At 34.6% G+C, this 21,376-nt stretch overlaps 1 protein-coding gene across 4 annotated transcripts in view; it reads left to right on the forward strand.

Annotated features, from left to right (window-relative positions):
- Positions 1 to 21,376, forward strand: part of ZDHHC15 (zDHHC palmitoyltransferase 15) — a 167,956-nt gene that overhangs the window by 86,620 nt on the left and 59,960 nt on the right. For all 4 annotated transcript variants that reach the window (XM_077887401.1, XM_077887402.1, XM_077887403.1 and 1 more), the window contains exons 4-7: positions 11,224 to 11,344; positions 14,379 to 14,448; positions 16,733 to 16,765; positions 17,491 to 17,611. In XM_077887401.1, coding sequence (XP_077743527.1) covers positions 11,224 to 11,344; positions 14,379 to 14,448; positions 16,733 to 16,765; positions 17,491 to 17,611 — 345 coding nt within the window. The remainder of the gene's footprint in view (positions 1 to 11,223; positions 11,345 to 14,378; positions 14,449 to 16,732; positions 16,766 to 17,490; positions 17,612 to 21,376) is intronic.

Consider the following 21,376-nt stretch of genomic DNA (forward strand, 5'->3'; position numbering starts at 1 on the left):
AATAAAATCTTTTTTTAAAGATTTATTTATTTATGATAGACACAGAAAGAGAGGCAGAGACACAGGCAGAGGGAGAAGCAGGCTCCATGCAGGGAGCCCGATGTGGGATTCGATCCCGGGACTCCAGGATCGCACCCTGGGCCAAAGGCAGGCGCCAAACCACTGAGCCACCCAGGGGTCCCAATAAATAAAATCTTTAAAAAAAAAAGAACTGAAGAAAGAACAGCAAACAAAACCTACACCAAGCAAAGAGAGTTAATAAAGATTTGAACAGAAATCAATGAAATGGATTCCAGAGGAACTGTAGAACAGATCAACAAAACCAGGAGTTGGTTCTTTGAAAGAATTAATAAGATAGATAAACCATTAGCCAGCCTTATAAAAACAAAAGAGAAAAGACTCAATAAAATAACGAATGAGAAGGAGTGATCACCACCAATACCAAGGAAATACAAATGACTTTAGAAATGTATTATGAGCAGTTATATACCAATAAAGTAGGCAATCTAGAAGAAATGGATGCATTTCTGGAAAACCACAAACTACCAAAAGTGGAACAGGAAGAAATAGAAAACCTGAACAGGCCAAAAACCAGGGAGGAAATTGAAGCAGTCATCAAAAACCTCCCAAGACACAAAAGTCCAAGGCCAGATGGCTTCCCAGGGGAATTCTATCAAACATTAAAGAAGAAACCATACCTATTCTACTAAAGCTGTTTGGAAAGATAGAGACAGAATACTTCCAAACTCGTTCTATGAGGCCAGCATCACCTTAATTCCAAAACCAAAGACCGCAAGAAAAAGGAGAATTATAGACCAATATCCTGATGAACACAGATACAAAAATTCTCAATAAGACACTAGCCAATAGGAACCAAAAATACATTGAGTATATTATTCATCATGACCAAGAGGGATTTATCCCAGAGATGCAAGGTTGGTTCAACACTCATGAAACAATCAATGTGATAGATCATATCAGCATGAGAAAACACAAGAACCATATGATCCTCTCAATAGATGCAGAGAAAGCATTTGACAAAATCAGCATCCATTCCTGATCAAAACTCTTGAGAGTGTAGGGATAGAGGGAACATTCCTCAGAATCTTAAAATCCATCTATGAAAAGCCCACAGCAAATATCATCCTCAATGGGGAAAAACAAAGAGCCTTTCCCCTAAGAACAGGAACATGAAAGGGATGTCCACTCTCACCACTGCTATTCGACATAGTACTAGAAGTCCTAGCCTCACCAACCAGACAACAAAAAGAAATAAAAGAATTCCAATTGGCAAAGAAGTCAAACTCTCCCTCCTCCCAGATGACATGATACTGTACATAGAAAACCAAAAAAGACTCCACCCCATGATAGAACTCATAAAGCCATGCAGCACTGTGGCAGGATACAAAACCAATGCCCAGAAATCAGTGGCATTTCTATACACTAACAATGAGATTGAAGAAAGAGAAATTAAAGAGTTAATCCTATTTATAATTAGACTCAAAAGCATAAGATGCTGAGGAATAATCCTAACCAAAGAGTTCTATACCCTAAAAACTACAGAACACTTCTGAAACAAATTGAAGAAGACACAAAGAGATGGGAAATATTCCATGCTCATGGATTGGAAGAATTAATATTCTGAAAATGTCTATGCTCCCCTGGGCAATATACACGTTCAATGCAATCCCTGTCAAAGTACCATGGACTTTCTTCAGAGAGTTGGAACAAATCATCTTAAGATTTGTGTGGAATCAGAAAAGACCCCGAATGGCCAGGGGAATATTGAAAAAATAAAACCAGAGCTTGGGGCATCACCAGGCTGGATTTCAAGTTGTACTACAAAGCCCTGATCATCAAGACAGTGTGTACTGCCAAAACAAAACAAAACAAAACAAAAACAAAAACAAGAGACACATAGATCAATGGAACAGAACAAATAACCCAGAAGTGGGCTCTCAACTCTGGTCAACTAATATTCTATAAAGCAGGAAAGACTATCCACTGGGAAAAGGACAGTCTCTTCAATAAATGGTGCAGGAAAATTGGACAGCTACATGCAGAAGAATGAAACTAGACCATTTCCTTACAGCATACACAAAGATAAACTCAGAATGATGAAAGATAGAAATGTGGGACACGAATCCATCAAATTCCTAGGCAACACAAGAGAACAGAGGCAACACCCTTTTTGAACTTGGCCACAGCAACTTCTTGCAAGATACATCTATGAAGACAAGGGAAACAAAGCAAAAATGAACGATTGGACTTAAATCAAGATAAAAATCTTTTGCACAGCAAAAGAAACAGTCAAGAAAACTAAAAGACTACCTACAGAATGGGAGAAGATAATTGCAAATGATATATCAGATAAAGGGCTAGTATCCAAGATCTATAATTAACTGATTAAACTCAACAGCAAAGAAACAATCCAATCACGAAATGGGCAGAAGACATGAACAGGAATTTCACCAAAGAAGACATAGACATGGCCAACAAGCACATGAGAAAATGCTCCGCATCACTGGCCATCAGGGAAATATAAATCAAAACCACATTGAGATACCACCTCACACCATTAAGAATGGCGAAAATTAACAAGACAGGAAACCACAAATGTGGAGAAACGGGAACCCTCTTGCATTGTTGGTGGGAATGTGAACTGGTGCAGTCACTCTAGAAAGCTGTGTGGAGGTTCCTCAAAGAGTTAAAAATAGAGATACCCTATGACCCAGCAATTGCACTACTGGAGATTTACCCCAAAGATACAAATGCAGTGAAAAGCTGAGACACCTGCACCCCAATGTTTATAGCAGCAATGTGCACAATAGCCAAACTGTGGAAGGAGCCTCGGTGTCCATTGAAAGATGAATGGATAAAGAAGATGTGGTTTATGTATACAATGGAATATTACTCAGCCATTAGAAACAATAAATACCCATCATTTACTTCAATGTGGATAGAACTGGAGGGTATTTGCTGAGTGAAATAAGTCAATTGGAGAAGGAGAAACATTATATGGTTTTATTCATTTGGAGAATATAAAAAATAGTGAGAGAGATTAAAGGGGAAAGGAGAGAAAATGAGTGGGAAATATCAGAGAGTGTGACAGAACATGAGAGACTCCTAACTCTGGGAAATGAACAAGGGGTAGCGGAAAGGGAGGTGGGCAGGCAGATGGGGTGACTGGGTGATGGGCACTGAGTGGGGCACTTCACCAGATGAGCACTGGGTGTTATACTATATGTTGGCAAATCAAACTCCAATTAAAAAATATACAAAAATAAACTCTCATCAAATTAAAGGGAACATACCTCAACAGCATAAGGCCAAATATGATAAAACCACAGCTAATATCATATTCAACCATGAAAATCTGAAAGCTTTTTCTCTAAGATCAGGAACAAGACAAGCATGCCCACTCTCACCACTTCTATTCATTATAGTACTGTAAGTGCTAGGTAGAGCAATTAGGAAAGAGAAAGAAATAAAGGCACACAAATCAAAAAGGAAACAGTTTTTTGTTTTTAGATGACATAATCTTACTTATGGAAAATGCTAAAAAATACACAAGAAAAACCTTTTAGAATTAATAAATAAATTCAATAATGTTGCAAGGAAAAGAGAAAAAGACAAAGATCAGTTGTATTTCTATACCATAAAAAGAAACTATCCAAAAAAAAAAGTTAAAACAATTGCATTACAATAGCATCAGAAAGGATAAAATACTTAGGAATAAATTTAACCAAAGTTTTGACGGGACTATACAAGATAAACTACAAACAATGATGAAAGAAATTGAATAAGGCAATTAAATGGAAAGATTTCTTATGTTCATGAATTGGAAGAATTAATATTGTAAAAATGTCCACACACCCACAGCTATCTACAGATTCAGAGCAATACCTCTCAAGATTCCAATGCCATTTTTTACAGAAATATGAAAAACAATCCCAAAATTCATTTGGAATCATTAGAGATCCTAAATAATTAAGGCAATTTTGAGCAAGAAAAATAAAGCTGGAGGCGATACACTTCCTGATTTCAAATTACATTATAAATTTATAGCAATCAAAACAGTATCATACGGTCATAAAAAGAGACACATAGACCACTAGGAGAGAGCTCAAAATAAACCTATGCATATGCAATTAATCTTTAACAAAGTTGCCTAGAATACCCAATCGGAAAATGATAATCTCTTTAACAAATGTGCTGGGAAACTTGGATATTCACATGCAAAAGAAAAATTGGATCTTTACCTCAGAAAAATTCATTTAAAATGAATTAATGACTTGGGCAGCCCAGGTGGCTTAGTGGTTTAGCCCTGCCTTCAGCCCAGGGTGTGATCCTGGAGACCCGGGATTGAGTCCCACGTTGGCTCCCTGTGTGGAGCCTGTGTCTCCCTCTGCCTGTGTCTGCGCCTCTGTGTGTGTGTGTGTGTGTGTGTGTGTGTTCCATGAATAAATAAATAAAATCTTTAAAAAATAACATAAAATGAATTAATGACTTAAACAAAACACCTTAAACCATAATAATCCTAAAAAAAGAAAGAGGAAAATTCTTTGACAATGGTCTTAGCATAATATTTTGGATTTGACACCAAAGTCACACATTACAAAGGCAAAAATAAACAAGTGGGACTACATCAAACTAAAAAGTTTCTGCATAGCAAAAGTAACAACAAATACAATAGTAAGGCAATCTATGGAATGGGAGGAAATATTTGTAACTATTTGATAAGCAGTTATTATATAAAATATATGTGTAACTCATACAACTCAATAACAGTAGTAGTTACTGTTAATAATAATAATAATAATAATAGTAATAGCCTTATTAAGAATGGTCAAAGACCTATATAGATGTTTTTAAGAAGAATGTACAAATGGCACACAGGTACATGAAAAGGTACCCAACCTCACTAATCATCAGAAAAATGTAAACCAAAACCAAATCCTCACAACTATCAGGATTGCTATTATCAAAAAGTCTAGGCATAAACAAGTGTTGGTGAGGATGTGGAAGAAAGGGAATCCTTTTTCACTGTTTGACAGAATGTAAATTGCTACCGCCGTTATGGGAAACAATATCAAAGTTCCTCAGAAATTAGCAATAGAACGGTATAACATATGATCAAACAATCCCACTTCTAGTTATATATCCAAAAGATATGAAAACAGGTTGCTGAAGAGACATGCACTCCCATGTTTAATGCAGCATTATTTACAGTGATAAATATATAGAAACAACCTATTTGTTCATCAACAGATGAGTGGATAGAGAAAATATGGGATATATGTTTAATAGAATATTATTCAGTCTTTAAAAATAAAGAAATCCTTCCATTTGCAACAACATGGATGTACCTGGAGGACATTATGCTAAGTGAAATAAGCCAGACACAGACAACTAGTGCATTATCTCACTTATATGTGAATCTTTAAAAAAAAAAAAAAAGGTCAAACTCATCGTAATAAAGCAGAATGGTGGTTATCAGGAACTGGGAGGTGAGACTTAGGGGAAATATTGGCAAAAATATACAAAATTATAGCTATAAAATGAATGTTATGGAGACCTAATGTATAGAATGGCAACTATAATTAATAATTAGTAATATTGTATAATTAAAGTACTAAGAGAATAATTTCAAGTGTTGTACCACAACAAAAATCTTAACTCTGTGAGGTGACAGATGTTCATCAGCTTGATGTGGTAAGCATTTCATAATTTATATGTATATTAAAACATCACATGACATACCTTAAATATATCCAATTTTTATCCACCAGCCATATCTCAATAAAGCTGGAAAAAATAAAATGAATAAAATATTTAACTCAAAGAAAAAGAGAGGTGGACATTACATACTGATAAGATAGTCAATTCAGCAAGAACATGCAGCAGTTATAAACATAAAGTGTGGCCCAAAATACAGGAGGTAAAAACACCCAGAATTGAAGAAAAAAATATACAGTTCTACAATAATTGGAGATTTCAATAACCCATTTCCAATAATGGATAAAACACCTAGATAGAAGACCAATAAGGAAATGGAGGATTTCATAACACTGTAAACCAACTAGATGTAACACACATGTATAGAATACTCCACCCCAAAATAGAAGAACATACACTCTTCTCATGAGCAAACAGGACATCCTCCAGTATAGACCCTACGTTAGGATGCAAAACAAGTCTCAATAAATTTAAGGATAGTGATCATATAAAGGATTTTCTCTGACTTTAGTGGAGTGAAACTAGAAATCAATAACTTAAGGAAAACTATAAATTTACAAATTTGTGAAATTAACTAAAAAATCATAAGGGAAATTTAAAAAATACTTTGAGGTTAAATGAGAAACAACATACCAAAAATTTTAGGATGCAATAAAGCGGGGTTCAGAGGAAAATTTATATCTATAAATACTTATATTATAAAAGGAGTAATATGTCAATTCAATATTCTTTACACCTTAAAGAATCAGAAAATGAAGAGCAATCTAACCCCAAAGTTAGCAGCAGTAAATAGTGAGGAATGGAGCAGAGATAAAACCAAATATAGAATAGAAAACAATAGAAATAGTAAAAACAAAATTGGGAATTTGAGACGATTGACAAAATTAAGAAACTTTTAGCTAGACTGAACAAAGAGAGATAGGACACAAACTACTAATATCAGAAATGAAAGTGGGACATTACTACAGAACTAACAGAAACAAAGAATAATAATAGTACGAGGGATTGTGCACCAACAAATTAGAAACCTAGATGAAATGGAAAAATTCCTAGAAATACACAAACTACCGAAATTGACTCAAGAAGAAAATATTTTTTAAACTTGTATATACATAAAATAAGTAAAGAGATTAATCAAAAAATAATCAACAAAGAAAAGCTCAGGACCAGATGGTTTCACAGGTAAATTCAATCAGAAGAATTAACATGAGTCCTTCTTAGAATCTTCCTAAAAGAGAGACAGACAGACAGACAGACAGACAGGCAGACAGACAGAAAGAGAAGTGAGGAACACTTTCTCTAACCAATCCAAGTAGGCAAGAAAAAAAAATAAAGGCATCCAAATTGGATAGAAAAAAAGTAACATTACCTCTGTTCACAGATAGTATGGTCTTACATGTAGAAAACTCTAAAGATTCCCCCAAAACACCTATTGGAAGTAATAAATTAACTCAGCAAAATTACAGGATACAAAATCAACACACAACAATTAGTTACAATTCTATATACTAACAATGAATAATAAGAAAACAGTTACATTTACAATATTATGAAAAAGAAAAATACTTAGTAATAAACTTCATCAAGGAGGTGAAAATCTTCTACACTGAAAACTAAAAACTGTTGCTAAAAACAACTAGATACAAATAAATGGAAATACAGCTCATGTTCATGGATTAGAAAAGTTAATATTGTTAAGAATGTCATTACTATCCAAAGTAGTCTACAGATTTGATGCAAGCTCTATCAAAAGCACAATGATTTTTTTGCATAAATAGAAAATTCCATCTTAAAATTCATATGAAATCTTAAGGGACCCCCAAATAGCCAAAATAATCTTGAAAAAGAACAAAGTTGTAGGTGTCACTTACTTGTTTCTAACCTTACTACAAAGCTACAGTAATCAAAACAGGATGTTACAGACACAAAGGCTAATGGAATAGAAGTAAGAGCCTACTAATAAATTCTTACATATATGGCAGATGATTTTTGAAAAGGATGTCAAGACCATTCAATGGGGAAAAGATGGTCTTTTCGACAAATGGTAGTGGCAAAATTGGACATGCACATGCAAAATAATGAAGTTGGACTCATACCTTACAACATATAAAAAAATTAGCTCAAATGGATTAAGTACCTACACCTAAAAAGCTACAAAACCTTTAGAAAAAACATGGGTGGGTTCCCTGGGTGGTTCAGTTGGTTTAGCATCTGCCTTCAACCCAGGTCATGGTCCCAAGGACCCTGGGATGGAGCCCTGAGTTGGGATCCCTGCTTAAGGGGGCATCTGCTTCTCCCTCTCCCTCTGCTCCCACCCCATTCATGCCCTCTCTCATGTGTGCTCTCAAATAAATAAATAAATAAATAAATAAATAAATAATCTTTAGAAAAAAAACATAGGGAATAAGTTTCATGACATTGGAGCTGGCAATGATTTCTTGGATATGACATCAAAAGCAGAGGAAACAAAAGTAAAAGTAAATTGGGCTACATTAAAGTTTAAACTTCTGGACATTAAAAAACACAACCAACAGGGTGAAAAGACAACCTATGGAATGGGAGAAAATGTTCACAAATTATATACTCAATAAATGTCGTTTATCCAGAGTATTTAAAGATTCTTACCACTCAACAACAAAAAGACAACCCAACTAATAAATGGGCAAATGATTTGACTAGACATTTCTCTGAAGAATATATGTGAATGGCCAACAAACACATGAAAAGATGATTGACATCATTAGTAAATAAAGAAATGTAAACTGATTACAAGAGATACCACTTCACATCCACTAAGAAGTCCAAAATGTACATACATACAGAAAAGAGAGAAAAGGAAGGAAGGAATAGAACAGCTGTTAATGTGGATGTGAGAAACTCTGAATCCTCATACATTGCTACTGGGAATGTAAAATGGTACAGCTGGTGTAGAAAACAATTTTTCAGTTTCTCATAAAGCTAAACATAAAGTTGTCTTGTGACCTAGCAATTCTATTACTAGGTATATGCTCAAGTTGAAAACATGTGTTCAAAAGTTATACACAATTGTCCATAGGGCACTATTACCTATAGCAAAAAGATGTAATATCCATCAACAGATGAATGGATAAACCAAGGATGGTATGTCCATAAATGGAGTATTATCCAGCCAATAACAAAAAGTGCATTACTGATACATGCCACACACAGCATGGATGAACCTTGAAAACATTATGCTAATTGAAAAACACCAGACACTAAAGACCACATATTGTTTGATACCATTTGTATGCAATATCCAGAAAGGAAAGAAATCTAATGAGGTGGAAAGTAGATTAATGGTTGCCAGAATCTGGGGATGAGGGAAGTAAGAAATTACTGCTTAATACATATGGGGTGTCCTTTTCGAGGTGATGAAAATATTCTGGAACTAGATAGTAGTGATGGCTGCCCAACACTGTGAATGTACTAAATACCACTGAATTGTACGCTATGAAATGTATACTTTAAAATGAAATTTTAGGGCACCTAGGTGGCTCAGTCATTTGAGCATCTGCCTTCAGCTCAGGTCATGATTCCAGGGTCCTGGAATCGAGCCCTACATTGGGGGCGGGGGGAGTCCCTGCTCAGCAGGAAGTATGCTTCTCCCTCTACCCTTCCTGCCTGCTTGTGATCTCTCTTTCTTTCATGCTTTATCTCAAATAAATAAATAAAAATCTTAAAAAAAATAAAATGGAATTTTATGTTATGTGGATTTTAGCTCAGTGTAAATAACTGTCCCCTTCACACTATTTAGAAAGCTTGTAGGCCAACAGAAAGGCTGAATGGTTGGGAGTTTTGTAGGACTAAACTGGGTGGAATGATAGTAAGATTTAAATAAGAATTGCAAATTTCTAACACCTAAGACTACATCTTCATCATTTTTAATTGGTAAAAAAAAAAAAAAAAAAAGTGAGTCTTTGGGGCCTATTTCATAGCCATGATATTTATTTCTCTAGTACCAAATACATCCCAATCTATCACCTAATACCAAATACATCCCAATCTATCACCAATTGCCCACCCAAAATGTGTTTACTGGTTAATTGCATTCTAATCCTCAAATGACATGTTTAGTACCAGATAGGGCATCCAGAGATGACATCTTATTCCAATCCAAAGCTTACTTTTTGTTACTTGATGAAACAAGGTTTTCATCATATACTAGCAGTAACAACTCTGCCTCTGCTTTTCAAGCAGGTGCAGTATGCCACACAAAAGTTATATTCCCAAGGTCAACCCCCAAATTAAAGTGCTTCCCCAAGTGCTACTTTTATCAAAATAAAAAATAATTGTTTAGGGGCACCTAGGTGGCTCAGTGGTTGAGCCTTGGCTCAACCTTGCCTTTGGCTCAGTTCGTGATCCCAGGGTCCTGGGATTGAATCCCATATTGGGCTCCCTGCAGGGAGCCTGCTTCTCCCTCTGCCTTTGTCTCTGCCTCTCTCTCTCTGTCTCTCATGAATAAATAAATAAAATCTTCAAAATAATAATTGTTTAAACTTTATACTACTAACTAGAATAGTTAAATCTAAAATTCTAGTATCAAATCTTTTAAATGATTTAAGAAATTGAACTTGTAAAAGAAACTTTTAATTACTCATTATCCAGTACTTTTATATCAATCTTATAAAATAGGTATTATTTCCTCTATTTCACAGAGGAAGAAACTTGGGTTAAGAGTGTCTGGTTTTTCAAAGTGATTTTTTTTAACTATTAAGTGGAAGAGATGAGGTTTAAACCCCAAAAATCTGATCACAGACCTTTTTTTTTCACCTCTGCCTACCTTTTGGCCCAGAGAGAAGAAAGCTTTCAAGTCTATGTTACTCTGGAAAATTGTTGACATATCTTTTGCAAGATTAGCAAAGTGTGGTGCCAATGTTGGCAATAAGCTTCGTATCAGACTAAAAATTTCTGAAATAGTGAGATTACCCAAATTTCTACTCATTTGCAAAATTAGAATATAGTGTCACAAGCAGTCTCATCCATCTTCCCTAAGAGTGCAACCTCTGAAAAATAACTACAACTTAATAACAATCATCGTTAATCATCAACAGGGCCTGGCAGCGAAACATCACACATCTGTATATAACATCATATTATGGTATAATGGAGTAGAAAAGGCACAAGTCTTAGAGCCCAGTGAACTGGGTTTGGAGCTTAGTTTTGCTACATACTAGTTAAGTGAGTATAACCATGGACAAAGTACTTAATCTTGCTAAATTTTCTTTTCTTTATTTATAAAACAATACTACCTATTACATGGACTTATGAAAATTAATATAAAAGCCAGATTACAATAATTAAGATAATTATGCCAAGAAAGTTATGAGCCAAATTGGTACCTGGACTCCAAGGGTAAATAACAAATATTTTCATCTAAATAGTTATTGTTTAAATGTTAAAATGTTTTTAACATATTCTGTAAACCTTGGAAAATAAAGTCTGCCCTGTCACTTCTGCTTCTAGTTCCACTTGTCCTATTCAGACAAGGAACGCTATGAAAATGAAGAGAGACCTGAGGTCCAGAAGCAGATGCTCGTCGATATGGCCAAAAAGCTACCGGTTTACACAAGAACTGGGAGTGGAGGTCAGTTCATCCAGAGTCACCTAGAGAATCGGCAAGTCACCTTTTGAGACTAGCAAGGATCTGAAAAAGTCTAAGTCATATATATCCACAGGCTCATCTGTATACTTAGCACTGGAGTCTACCACTAACATTTTACTATGTTACTTTATCACATATCTGTCTACAAACCCATCCCTCTATCCATCATCCATAAAGCCATCTTATTTATTCATACATTTCAAATTAAGCAGCAGATATCAGTATACATCTACCTTAATATTTTATCATTCTTTTCAGGGTGAAATTTGCATACAAAGACATATACAAATCTTAAGCGTGCCATTCAGTATTTTGACAAATGTACACATCTGTGTTACCAAAACTTCTATAAATATTACCACACTCCCAGAAAGGTCTCTCATGCTCCTTCCCAGTCAATCTCATCAACCACCACCAAGACAACCACTATTCTGATAGTTTTCCATCATAGATTAGTTTTACCTGCTCTAGAATTTTATATAATTGTAATCATACAGTATGTACTATTGTATATGGCTTCTTTTACTTAGCATAATATTTTTTGGGATTCATTCACATTGTTGTGTATTTTACTCCTTTTATTGCTAAGTAATATTTCATTGTGTGAATATAGGATAGTTTGTTTATCCATTCACCAGCTGATGCACATTTGGTGTTTCCAGTGCTTAGCTATCATGAGTAAATTTGCAATTAATATTCTTGTGCAAGTATTTGTGCAGAGATATGTCATCTTTCTTGGACAAATGTCCACTATGGAATTTGACTATTAGTTTAAATCGATATTACTAGCTGAACCAATTCTCCACCTTTCGAAATTTGAAAATCAAACCTCTTTTGACAAGTCATTATAATGCTTCTAATAAGGAAGATTGTGTCTCAAGGCTTTGAGAATTATACTGTTAGACATTTATGTTCATCTGTTTGTCATTTATTTATTCAGTAATCATTTGTTAAGATCCAATGTGGCAATTGGGGGAATTTTAATATGGTCTGGGTATTAGTTATTAGGGACTTTATTAATTTTGTTAAAGCATTGATGTCATGGTGGTCATGATTTTTTATTAGTCTTCATACATACTGAAATATGGTGAAAAGTAGACATGAAATATTTTCATGTAATTTCTCACAGTAGTAATTTCTTACAGTAGTAAACAGAATGATATGATAGAACAGATTGATTACAAACTAAAGACATAAGGGATGAATTGGACCCGAGATAAATTTTGTTTGATCTCTAAAGTATCTTTTAAAACTTTGCATTTGTTACTGATTTTTAACAATTAGAATATTTCCACATGAAATTCTATATTTCTGGCTTCTCTTGAAAATTCGGACTATGGCAGCATTCAATCTGCATTTTCACATGGCAAAAGTTAGTTAGCTAAAGCTGAGTAGGATCCACTCTCTTTAAATAAGGCCTACATTCTCAAGTTCTCTCACAGTCTCCAACTGGCTGCTTCACTCATTTCTCACTATTCTCTGGACCCTTGAATCATTTGTTTGCAGCCCTATGATATAGAGAAGGATCCTATGAGGAAATATCATTTGATTTGAGACCTGAATAATAAAAAGTAACTAGCAGGAAGTAAAGAGCAGAGGGACTAACATCCCAGGCAGAAGGAACTGCAAGTACAAAAGTCCCTTATACCGGAACAAGCTTGCAGTATTAGAATAGACAGATAGCCATGGAACTGGAGGATAAAAACTGGAGAGTGATACCAATTAAAACTGAAGAGGCAAGCAGAGGCCAGATGATGCAGACCTTGGTAAGGAATTTGGATTTTATTCTAATGGCATTAGAAGTCCATTGAAGGTTTTAAGTAAAAATGATATAATCTGATTTACATTTTAACAGATCATCTGGATATTCTGTAGAGAACATATGCGGAACATGAATGAAAGCAGAGTAAATAATAAGGCATCTATTGCAGCCATCCAAATGAGAGATAATGGTGGCTTAAACTGGGCAATGGCATTACTGTATCTTTAAAAACATCTGAATGAATTAAGCATGAATGTCCTTCTCCCTTTTTCCTTGACTCATCTATAACCATACTTTTGTCATCCTCCCCATTGCTAGACATAAACACAAACTGCTGAATTAGTGGTCCATTATGCTGAATCAGTTATGTGTGCTTAATGTACACTTCAGATGAATTATTATGTTAGCTCAAATTATACATGATTTTAGTTGTTTCACTTAATAATAATTACATTAAACAGTCATACTCATCAATGAACAGAGAAAAAATGAGAAGAAAAAGAAAATGCCTTTCATCTAAGGGAAATAAATAAAAAAGGAAGGAGAGAAGGAAGAGGGAGAAATGTTATATATATATATATATATATATATATATTATATGTATGAAATATATATATGTGCATACTGAAATATAGTGAAAAGTAGACAGGAAATTATACGTATAATTTCTCACAGTAGTAAACAGAATGATATGATAGAACAAAGATTGGTTATAAACCAAAGGCATATGGTATGAATTGGAGATTTACAGAGTGAAGAGAACCCTGAATCAACTAAGGAATCAGGAAAACCATAGTGGTCACTGTCCTGCCGTTTACTTGCTATGTGATCTTGTGGAAGTCACTTGATATGGCTCAAGTCTTTACTTCCTTTATTTGTGAAATGGTCAATTGAATTGATTATTTTCATATAGGAAAGTTGGAGTAAACAGAATTTAAATTATTTTCCCATAATTTTCCCAATTGTCAAGCAGTTGACAGTATAGTTTGTTTTATAATGCCAAATCTTATTATCAGATATCCAGATATGAAAACTTTCCCCTTTACCTTCATCCCCTAAAAGATGCCATCAAGACTAAACAGGAGAAAAAAATACATACCACAATTCTCTTCTGTGAAATGCCTTTTTCTTGGTAATTTGAGATGACTTTGACTACTTGTAATCAGTGTATAACAAGTCATCCAGATAGGCTAACAAGATACATAGTGTCATACTGAGCCCTAACCAATGCTAACCATTTTATTTCTCCTATAGCTGTTAGATTCTGTGACAGGTGCCATTTGATCAAGCCAGATCGCTGCCACCACTGCTCTGTCTGTGCCATGTAAGTGACATCCATATTTCCCCTGGGATGAACTTGGACAACAAAGTGATTGATCCTAGCATGTGACCATGCCTAGATAAGAGCATTTCTTTTCAATCATAATGAGCACATGCCATACACCCTCTTGGAATGATGGTGATTCAAAGTATTCTAAAGATAGGAAAGGGATATAAAACCCCATTTTAAAAATAAATATTCAAGGTACCTGAGTGGTTCAGTCAGTTGAGGATTTAAATCTTGATTTCAGCTCAGGTCATGTTCTCAGGGTCCTGGGATGGAGCCAAACATCAGATTCCATGCTCAGAGGGGAATCTACTTCTCCCCCCTTCCTTCTCCATTCCCTCTGCTTGTGTTCTCTCTTTCATATTCTCTTTCTCAAATAAATAAAGAAAATCTTTAAAAATAATAAATTAAAATAAAACTTTATTTTAGAAGTTTTAGATTTATAGAATTATTGTGATGATAGTTCTCATATGTTCTACAACCAGTTTCCCTTATTGTCAACATGTTGCATTAATATGATACATTTGTTACAGTTAATGAACCAACATCAATTCATTATTTTTAATTGAAGCCTATACTCTATTTAGATTTCCTCAGTTTTATTTAGTATTCTTTATCTTTTCCAGGATCCCATTCAGGATATCACATTACATTTAGTTGGCATGTCTTCTTAGGCTCTTTTAGCTCTGACAGTTTCTCAGACTTTACTTGTTTTTGATAACTATGACAGTTTTTAGGATTTTAGGACTAATGATCAGCTATTTTGTAGAATATCCCTCAGTTGGGATTTGTCTGACATTTTTCTCATGATTAGACTTGGGTACTATGTTTTGGGTAGGAAGAGCTTAGAGGTAAAGTACCATTATTGTATCAATAGCACATACTATGAACATGACTTATCACTCCAATATTAACGTTGATCATCTAGCTGAGGTAGTGTTTGTCAGACTTCTGTAATGTAAATTTACTGTTCCTCCTCTGCTTCCTTTACTCTTTGGAAGGAAGTCACTATGTATAGCCCAAACTAAAGGAATGGAGGAAGCTATGCTCCCCCTCCTTGAAGGCAGAGTATCTACATAAATTGTTTGGAATTCTTCTGCATGGGAGTTTATCTCTTCTCCTTTGTTTGCTTGTTTATTTGTTGATTATTCATTTAAGTATATAGGCATGGATATTCCTTTATACTGTGGGTTATACCTCAATATCACTTTATTTTCTTATTCGAATTACTCTAGCTTTGTAAAGTCACATCTTTATGTTAATAAATATAATCTTCATGTTCTTCTTGGGTGTGTGTTCCACCCATATTTCTTACTCTTGATTCAAACGGATCTGTCAAAAGTTCAGAAATACCCAATGTGAAACAAATAAATCACCAGAATAGTGATTAGTAGATTTTCTTGTTTTTTTAAAAGGTTTTATTTATTTATTTGAGAGAGAGCCAGAGAGAAAGAGTACAAGCAGAGGAGGAGCAGAGGACAAGGCAGAAGAAGACTCCTGACTGAGCAGGGAGCCCAATGCAGGGCTCGATCCCAGGACTCCAGGATCATGACCTGAGCCGAAGGCAGACACTTAACTGACTGAGCCACCCAGGTGCCCATAATTAGCAAAATTTTATTGTGTACACACAAAAAAGACAGTTTGCAAACCAGGAGCACTCAAACCAAAGCATAAAATGAGGCTTGAGGTATATTGATATAAAATAGCTTATATAGTGAGAAAATAAGGGCTTTTTATTCTTCACAGTGATTAGTTAGAATATTTAGAATTTTCTTAAGTGATAGAAACTTGGTCAGTGATTATATAAACCTTGGAAAACAGTTTAAATTTTACTAATGATTTCCAGAGTCATAAGCAAGAAATGACCCAGGTCAAGTCAGTCTTACAAAGTAAGCTAAATTAAGCTTTGTTTGTATGACTAAACTGGTTTTGTACGCTTGGGAAATTTTCAAAGGTGTTCTCCATTTGTTTTTTTTATTTTAAAAGATTGTAGCCATGTGTTGTTTTCTGTACTTTTATTAATCTGTGTATTGAGCAAAATGGGGGAGATATCTTGAACTTCTAGGCATGTAACTTGCTGCCAGCATAATCCTGTAAAGTGTCGTGATTGGCTTATCCTAGAAATAACTGAAGACAAAATAGTTTTGCAGTAGCTCATAGTGGAAATCTAGGAATGAGTGTACTGGTACCATGTAAAAATACTGAGACTTGAGTTCAATTATGAAGTGTTACTTCATTTCCGTAGCTCCACTTACCACATTGTATTTTGTTTATTTTGTAGGTGTGTATTAAAAATGGACCATCACTGCCCTTGGTATGTCCTTCTGATTCATTTCTTTACTCTGAAAGGGTCAAAATTGCTCAAAATACCTACCTAAGCATAGTTGTAATGTGTGTGTTTCTACAACGATAAATCACTGGGTTTTGTATGTACATGGGGAACAGGGGAGGCATAACATTTTAAAGCAAAAATAAATATACCACCAAAGGTATGGTAGTGAATTCTTGGGCTCTCAAAGTTAGCTGGGTGTAGTAATGAAATCAAGCACAAATAGTTTTCTTCTTTGACATTATACAATTCAGTTCTATTTTTAGTTGTCTTGATGCTTGAAATATTCTAGATTGTTAATTTCAGGAATTCTTCTCCAAATTCCATAGGTCTGACTTAGGGAATCCATCTGAAACCATGTAACTACAAAGAGAACATGCCATACTATACTAAGTATAGCTGTTGAAATTGTAATAGGTTTTCAGCATCCAAGATTCAGGTTTCCTTGGGTGGGTCAGAAACCAGTCCAGAACTATTAAGTAGGCCAGGTGTCTCTATGCCTGTAAATGAAAGGAAAAACAAGTGAGACATGAACTTGTTCTTCCAATCTATTCCTATTAAGGGACTTCTATTTCTTTTGAGTTTCTACACAACACATAATGAAGTAGCAGGAGTAACATACTTCATTGCTTTGTTCACTTATGTATCAGTGTGTTTTCAATCAATGGATCTTGATTTCAAATTAGTTTTCCTTTTTTTTCTTTTTTTAGGGTTAATAATTGCATTGGATTTTCCAACTACAAATTCTTTCTTCAGTTCTTAGCTTATTCTGTTCTCTACTGCCTGTATATTGCTACAACAGTCTTCAACTATTTCATCAAATACTGGAGAGTAAGTCATCACCAGAACAAATACATACCTACTCCAATCTGTGATATTTTTCAACTTTTTTTTTTTTTTTTTTTTACATTTTGAAATAGCTAATACTAAAGTAACCAGAAAGGAAGGCACCGAAAACAAATTTCCCATGTTGACTATTCTGAGATTTAGGAATTTGTTATTTAAGGATTCCACTTAAACAAATTTATGTCATACATGAGAATCTCGTTAAGACCCTTAAGAACCTAATCTCTTGACTCTTAGTGATTCTTTATAATGTACTTATCTAGTCAAGTTTAAAAATCCACTTCTTTCCAATTATAGATTTCTAAAATGTTGAAAGTAATTTTGAATCTCTAGTTTCCTAAGAAAAATGCTAGCAAAAGACTTTCTCATTTCCTGTTCAAAAGAGAAATGCAAATTTTCTACTGAACAGAAAAATTAATTGACTCATCTTCGCATATGACCAAAATGAAATGAGTCTTATTGAACTTTGTATGACAAACACTGGGTTGAGAATTGGGAAACCTAAGTTCTAATGCTGGCTCTGTTACCTGCTTCACTGACTCACTGCCAAGATCAGATAAAACATATGTTAAAAGTATTTTACCTTTCAACATACAATTTTGATGATTATAGTGAAATCTAAAAAATAATTTCATATTTCTTCTACTTGAAGATTTCAACTATACTCTATTTCCAAAAGAGTTGAAGGCAGATTTTTACTTTACATATGTGTATGAAGTCTGGCAGCAGTATAGTAATTTTTTTTTATTTCATACAAATGGACTTCAGAAGATATCTCTTCCCCACAATTCCAGTACAGTAGTTAAAATATCATAATCTTCCATGATGAGGGTTCCAAACTGAAAACAAGTGGCAAAAGACAAATATGGGCAGAGCTATTAGTTATTACTGTAGGAATTATATAAGAGCCCATATAACAGGAATATCTCACCTCAGGTGAAAAGGTAAAGCAGCAGGGAAAGAATGTGAATCCTGTGACCAGAATAAAGATTATAATAAACTGGAGAACAAAGAAGAAAGACAGGCAGTGAGAACCTAAATACCTGAGAGTAGTTAAATTATTTAGTGCTTTTATCCCTACTAGTGTAGAAAATACAATATAGAAAATTATAGTGATGTGCTTTCCATTCCCTCAACTTGCTTAATTGATTCAGATATTTAATAACTTTAAGAATCAGGAATTATATAATGTATACCAAAATATCAACTCAGAGATACAAAAGTATAAGCAGAAATGAAATTTTCTCTTAAATTTTCCCCAAATACAAAATGTTTCATTATCTTCCATCTCTTCTATGGCTCCTTTCCACATCACAGGATCTCTTATCTATTGCTCAGGTTTTTATGACCTGTTTGGCATCCCATTCACATACTGAGTTACTACCTGAATGTAAAGAAAATCTATTATATCCAATTCAGCAGGGAAAGTGTCAGCCTTGGTCTTCACTACAGATCTTACTTGGTCTTCACTACAGACCTTACTTGGTTTTCAATACATAGGCTACTGCTATTTAAGAACTCTTTATGGAGTAAACAATGTTGCATTTTACACATTTTACCTTGGCCCTCTAAGTCAGTCAAATCATCAACTACCACAATGCTATCCAGGTTCTGTATGCACTTTTTATTATTGAAAGATTATATTTGGATATGAATTAATTGCTAGAAATATGTCAGTATTCACAAGCACAAGAATATAGCCTCGTACTTTTTCTATACCCTCATTTTTTCTCTACAATAGACTAGCTCATGCCTGACAGATGGGACATAAGAAAACCTGTCTTGGCTTGCCTTCATAATGAAAAGGACATTGACTATTCAGAGAAATGCTTCTTTGCAGTCTCTCTAACCAGAAAGCACTTTGGGGTGGTTTAGAGAAAGCTTTCTCAGTTTAAATTGAGTCTCACCTTAAAATAAAAAGTAAATACTGCCATGTATTTTAAAAACCATGTGTCAAGGAGACTAGTGGTTCTCCTAAGAACAGCAACCCCCATTTACCATTTTCAAAGTACTTTCATACCTATTATCTCATCTTCTCACCATAGCCTTATAAAGTACACAGAACAGGAATTGTTAGTCTCATTTAAAAATTATAAAGTTGAGGCTCACTGGAAGCTGTCTGACCCTAAACCCAGAGATCTTAAACACTATGCCATACCCTATTGCTATTATGGTCCTGCTATGGAAAAGCTATAGCTCCTTTGGAATAAAGAATTCAGAAAACTATCATCAAAGAATGTTTTTTTCTCTATATATTAGCTTAAAGAGTAGCATCTTCGATAGGAAATTGATCTTTGCCTTATTAAAAAGTAGTAATATACCCCTTCCGCACTGGGACATGAATCTCCTCACAGAGACTGTGAATTATTTTAGAGCCAAAATAGTAGTAGTATTCTACCAAATTCCCCTGAACTGTTTCTGGTGATTATTGCTTTGAGTAATTTAGCTTAGTTATCTCCTGGGAAAGTAATTTTGAACATAGGGCTGTCAACCTCTTCTAACAAGAAAGGACTTTATCAAGGGATATCCTTTGGCATATAAAAGATAGTTCTGCAAGAGCAATTAAGGGAGGAAAAGACTTCCAGCTTAACTACCCAGAGTGTGAACTTTCTATCAGTCCCTCTTGCCCAGACATTTCCTATTGCCCACTTAAACATGAAAGGTAAGAAGTAAAATAAATGTAAGCTTTAAAAGCTTTAACAAACATACTAGTAGAGATTATGAAAGGAAAAACCTAGTTGGGCTAAAACCACTACAAAACAATGTATAAAATTTTTCCTATAAACTCAGAACAAAACAAACACAAACTAATCAAATTCAGTTTGGGTGCTTAGGCCAAGATTTTATGGAGGGATCATTTCAGAAAGGAGCTTCATTCAGATAAAGGTTTCTGAAGGTTGAAGTCCCTGAGCTATTTCCTGGGGCACTCTGCCCCCATGCAAACTTTACCCAGACCACCCCTCAGCTGAAAACATCTGACTGACTGATTTCCCTTTATCTTCATCCTTCAAACATATATACTCTGAAAGATCCCCAATATTTCCTTACATCAAAATAAGTAAAAATCTTCTTTAAGAAAGAAATCTGTGCTATTTGAATTTTCCAAGGGTTTTCAAGTCTTAATTTTTTCCTTCCAAATTGAAGTAGAACAAGATACTAATGTTAAGGTCCACTTCAATCAAGAATCACTTTTAATTTTATTACTCAAGAGTATTTGGAAATACTTTAATACAATTCATTATGCCAAAACAATTATCAGCACAGGAAAGGGGGAAATAAAAAAAACTTCTCTCAACTGCTCACTCCAGAATTGAAATTGTTTTCTAATATTCTCTTCAGAAGATAAAATGTTATACATTGTGCATGCAGCTTTAAGGCTACATGTAAAAAAGAAAGCTGATTCCACATGGAAAATAAGATGTCCCAGATAATTATAAAAGTCTTTAGCTACCTACTTTTACAATTGCCTGTCAAATCCTGCCTGAATTTACTGTCCAATGAGCTATTTTTCACAGGATGTGAGATACCAGGACATTCTACTTCAACCATAAAAAACAGAAAGATGGCGGAAGAGTAGGGTGACCAAATCACCTGTCTCCACCAAATTACCTAGAAAACCTTCAAATTATCCTGAAAATCTAAGAATTCGGCCTGAGAATTAAAGAGAGAACACCTGGAATGCTACAGTGAGAAGAGTTTGCGCTTCTGTCAAGGTAGGAAGACGGGAAAAAAGAAATAAAGAAACAAAGG

This window comes from Canis aureus, chromosome X (assembly GCF_053574225.1).
Source record: "Canis aureus isolate CA01 chromosome X, VMU_Caureus_v.1.0, whole genome shotgun sequence".
Classification (NCBI taxonomy): domain Eukaryota; kingdom Metazoa; phylum Chordata; class Mammalia; order Carnivora; family Canidae; genus Canis; species Canis aureus.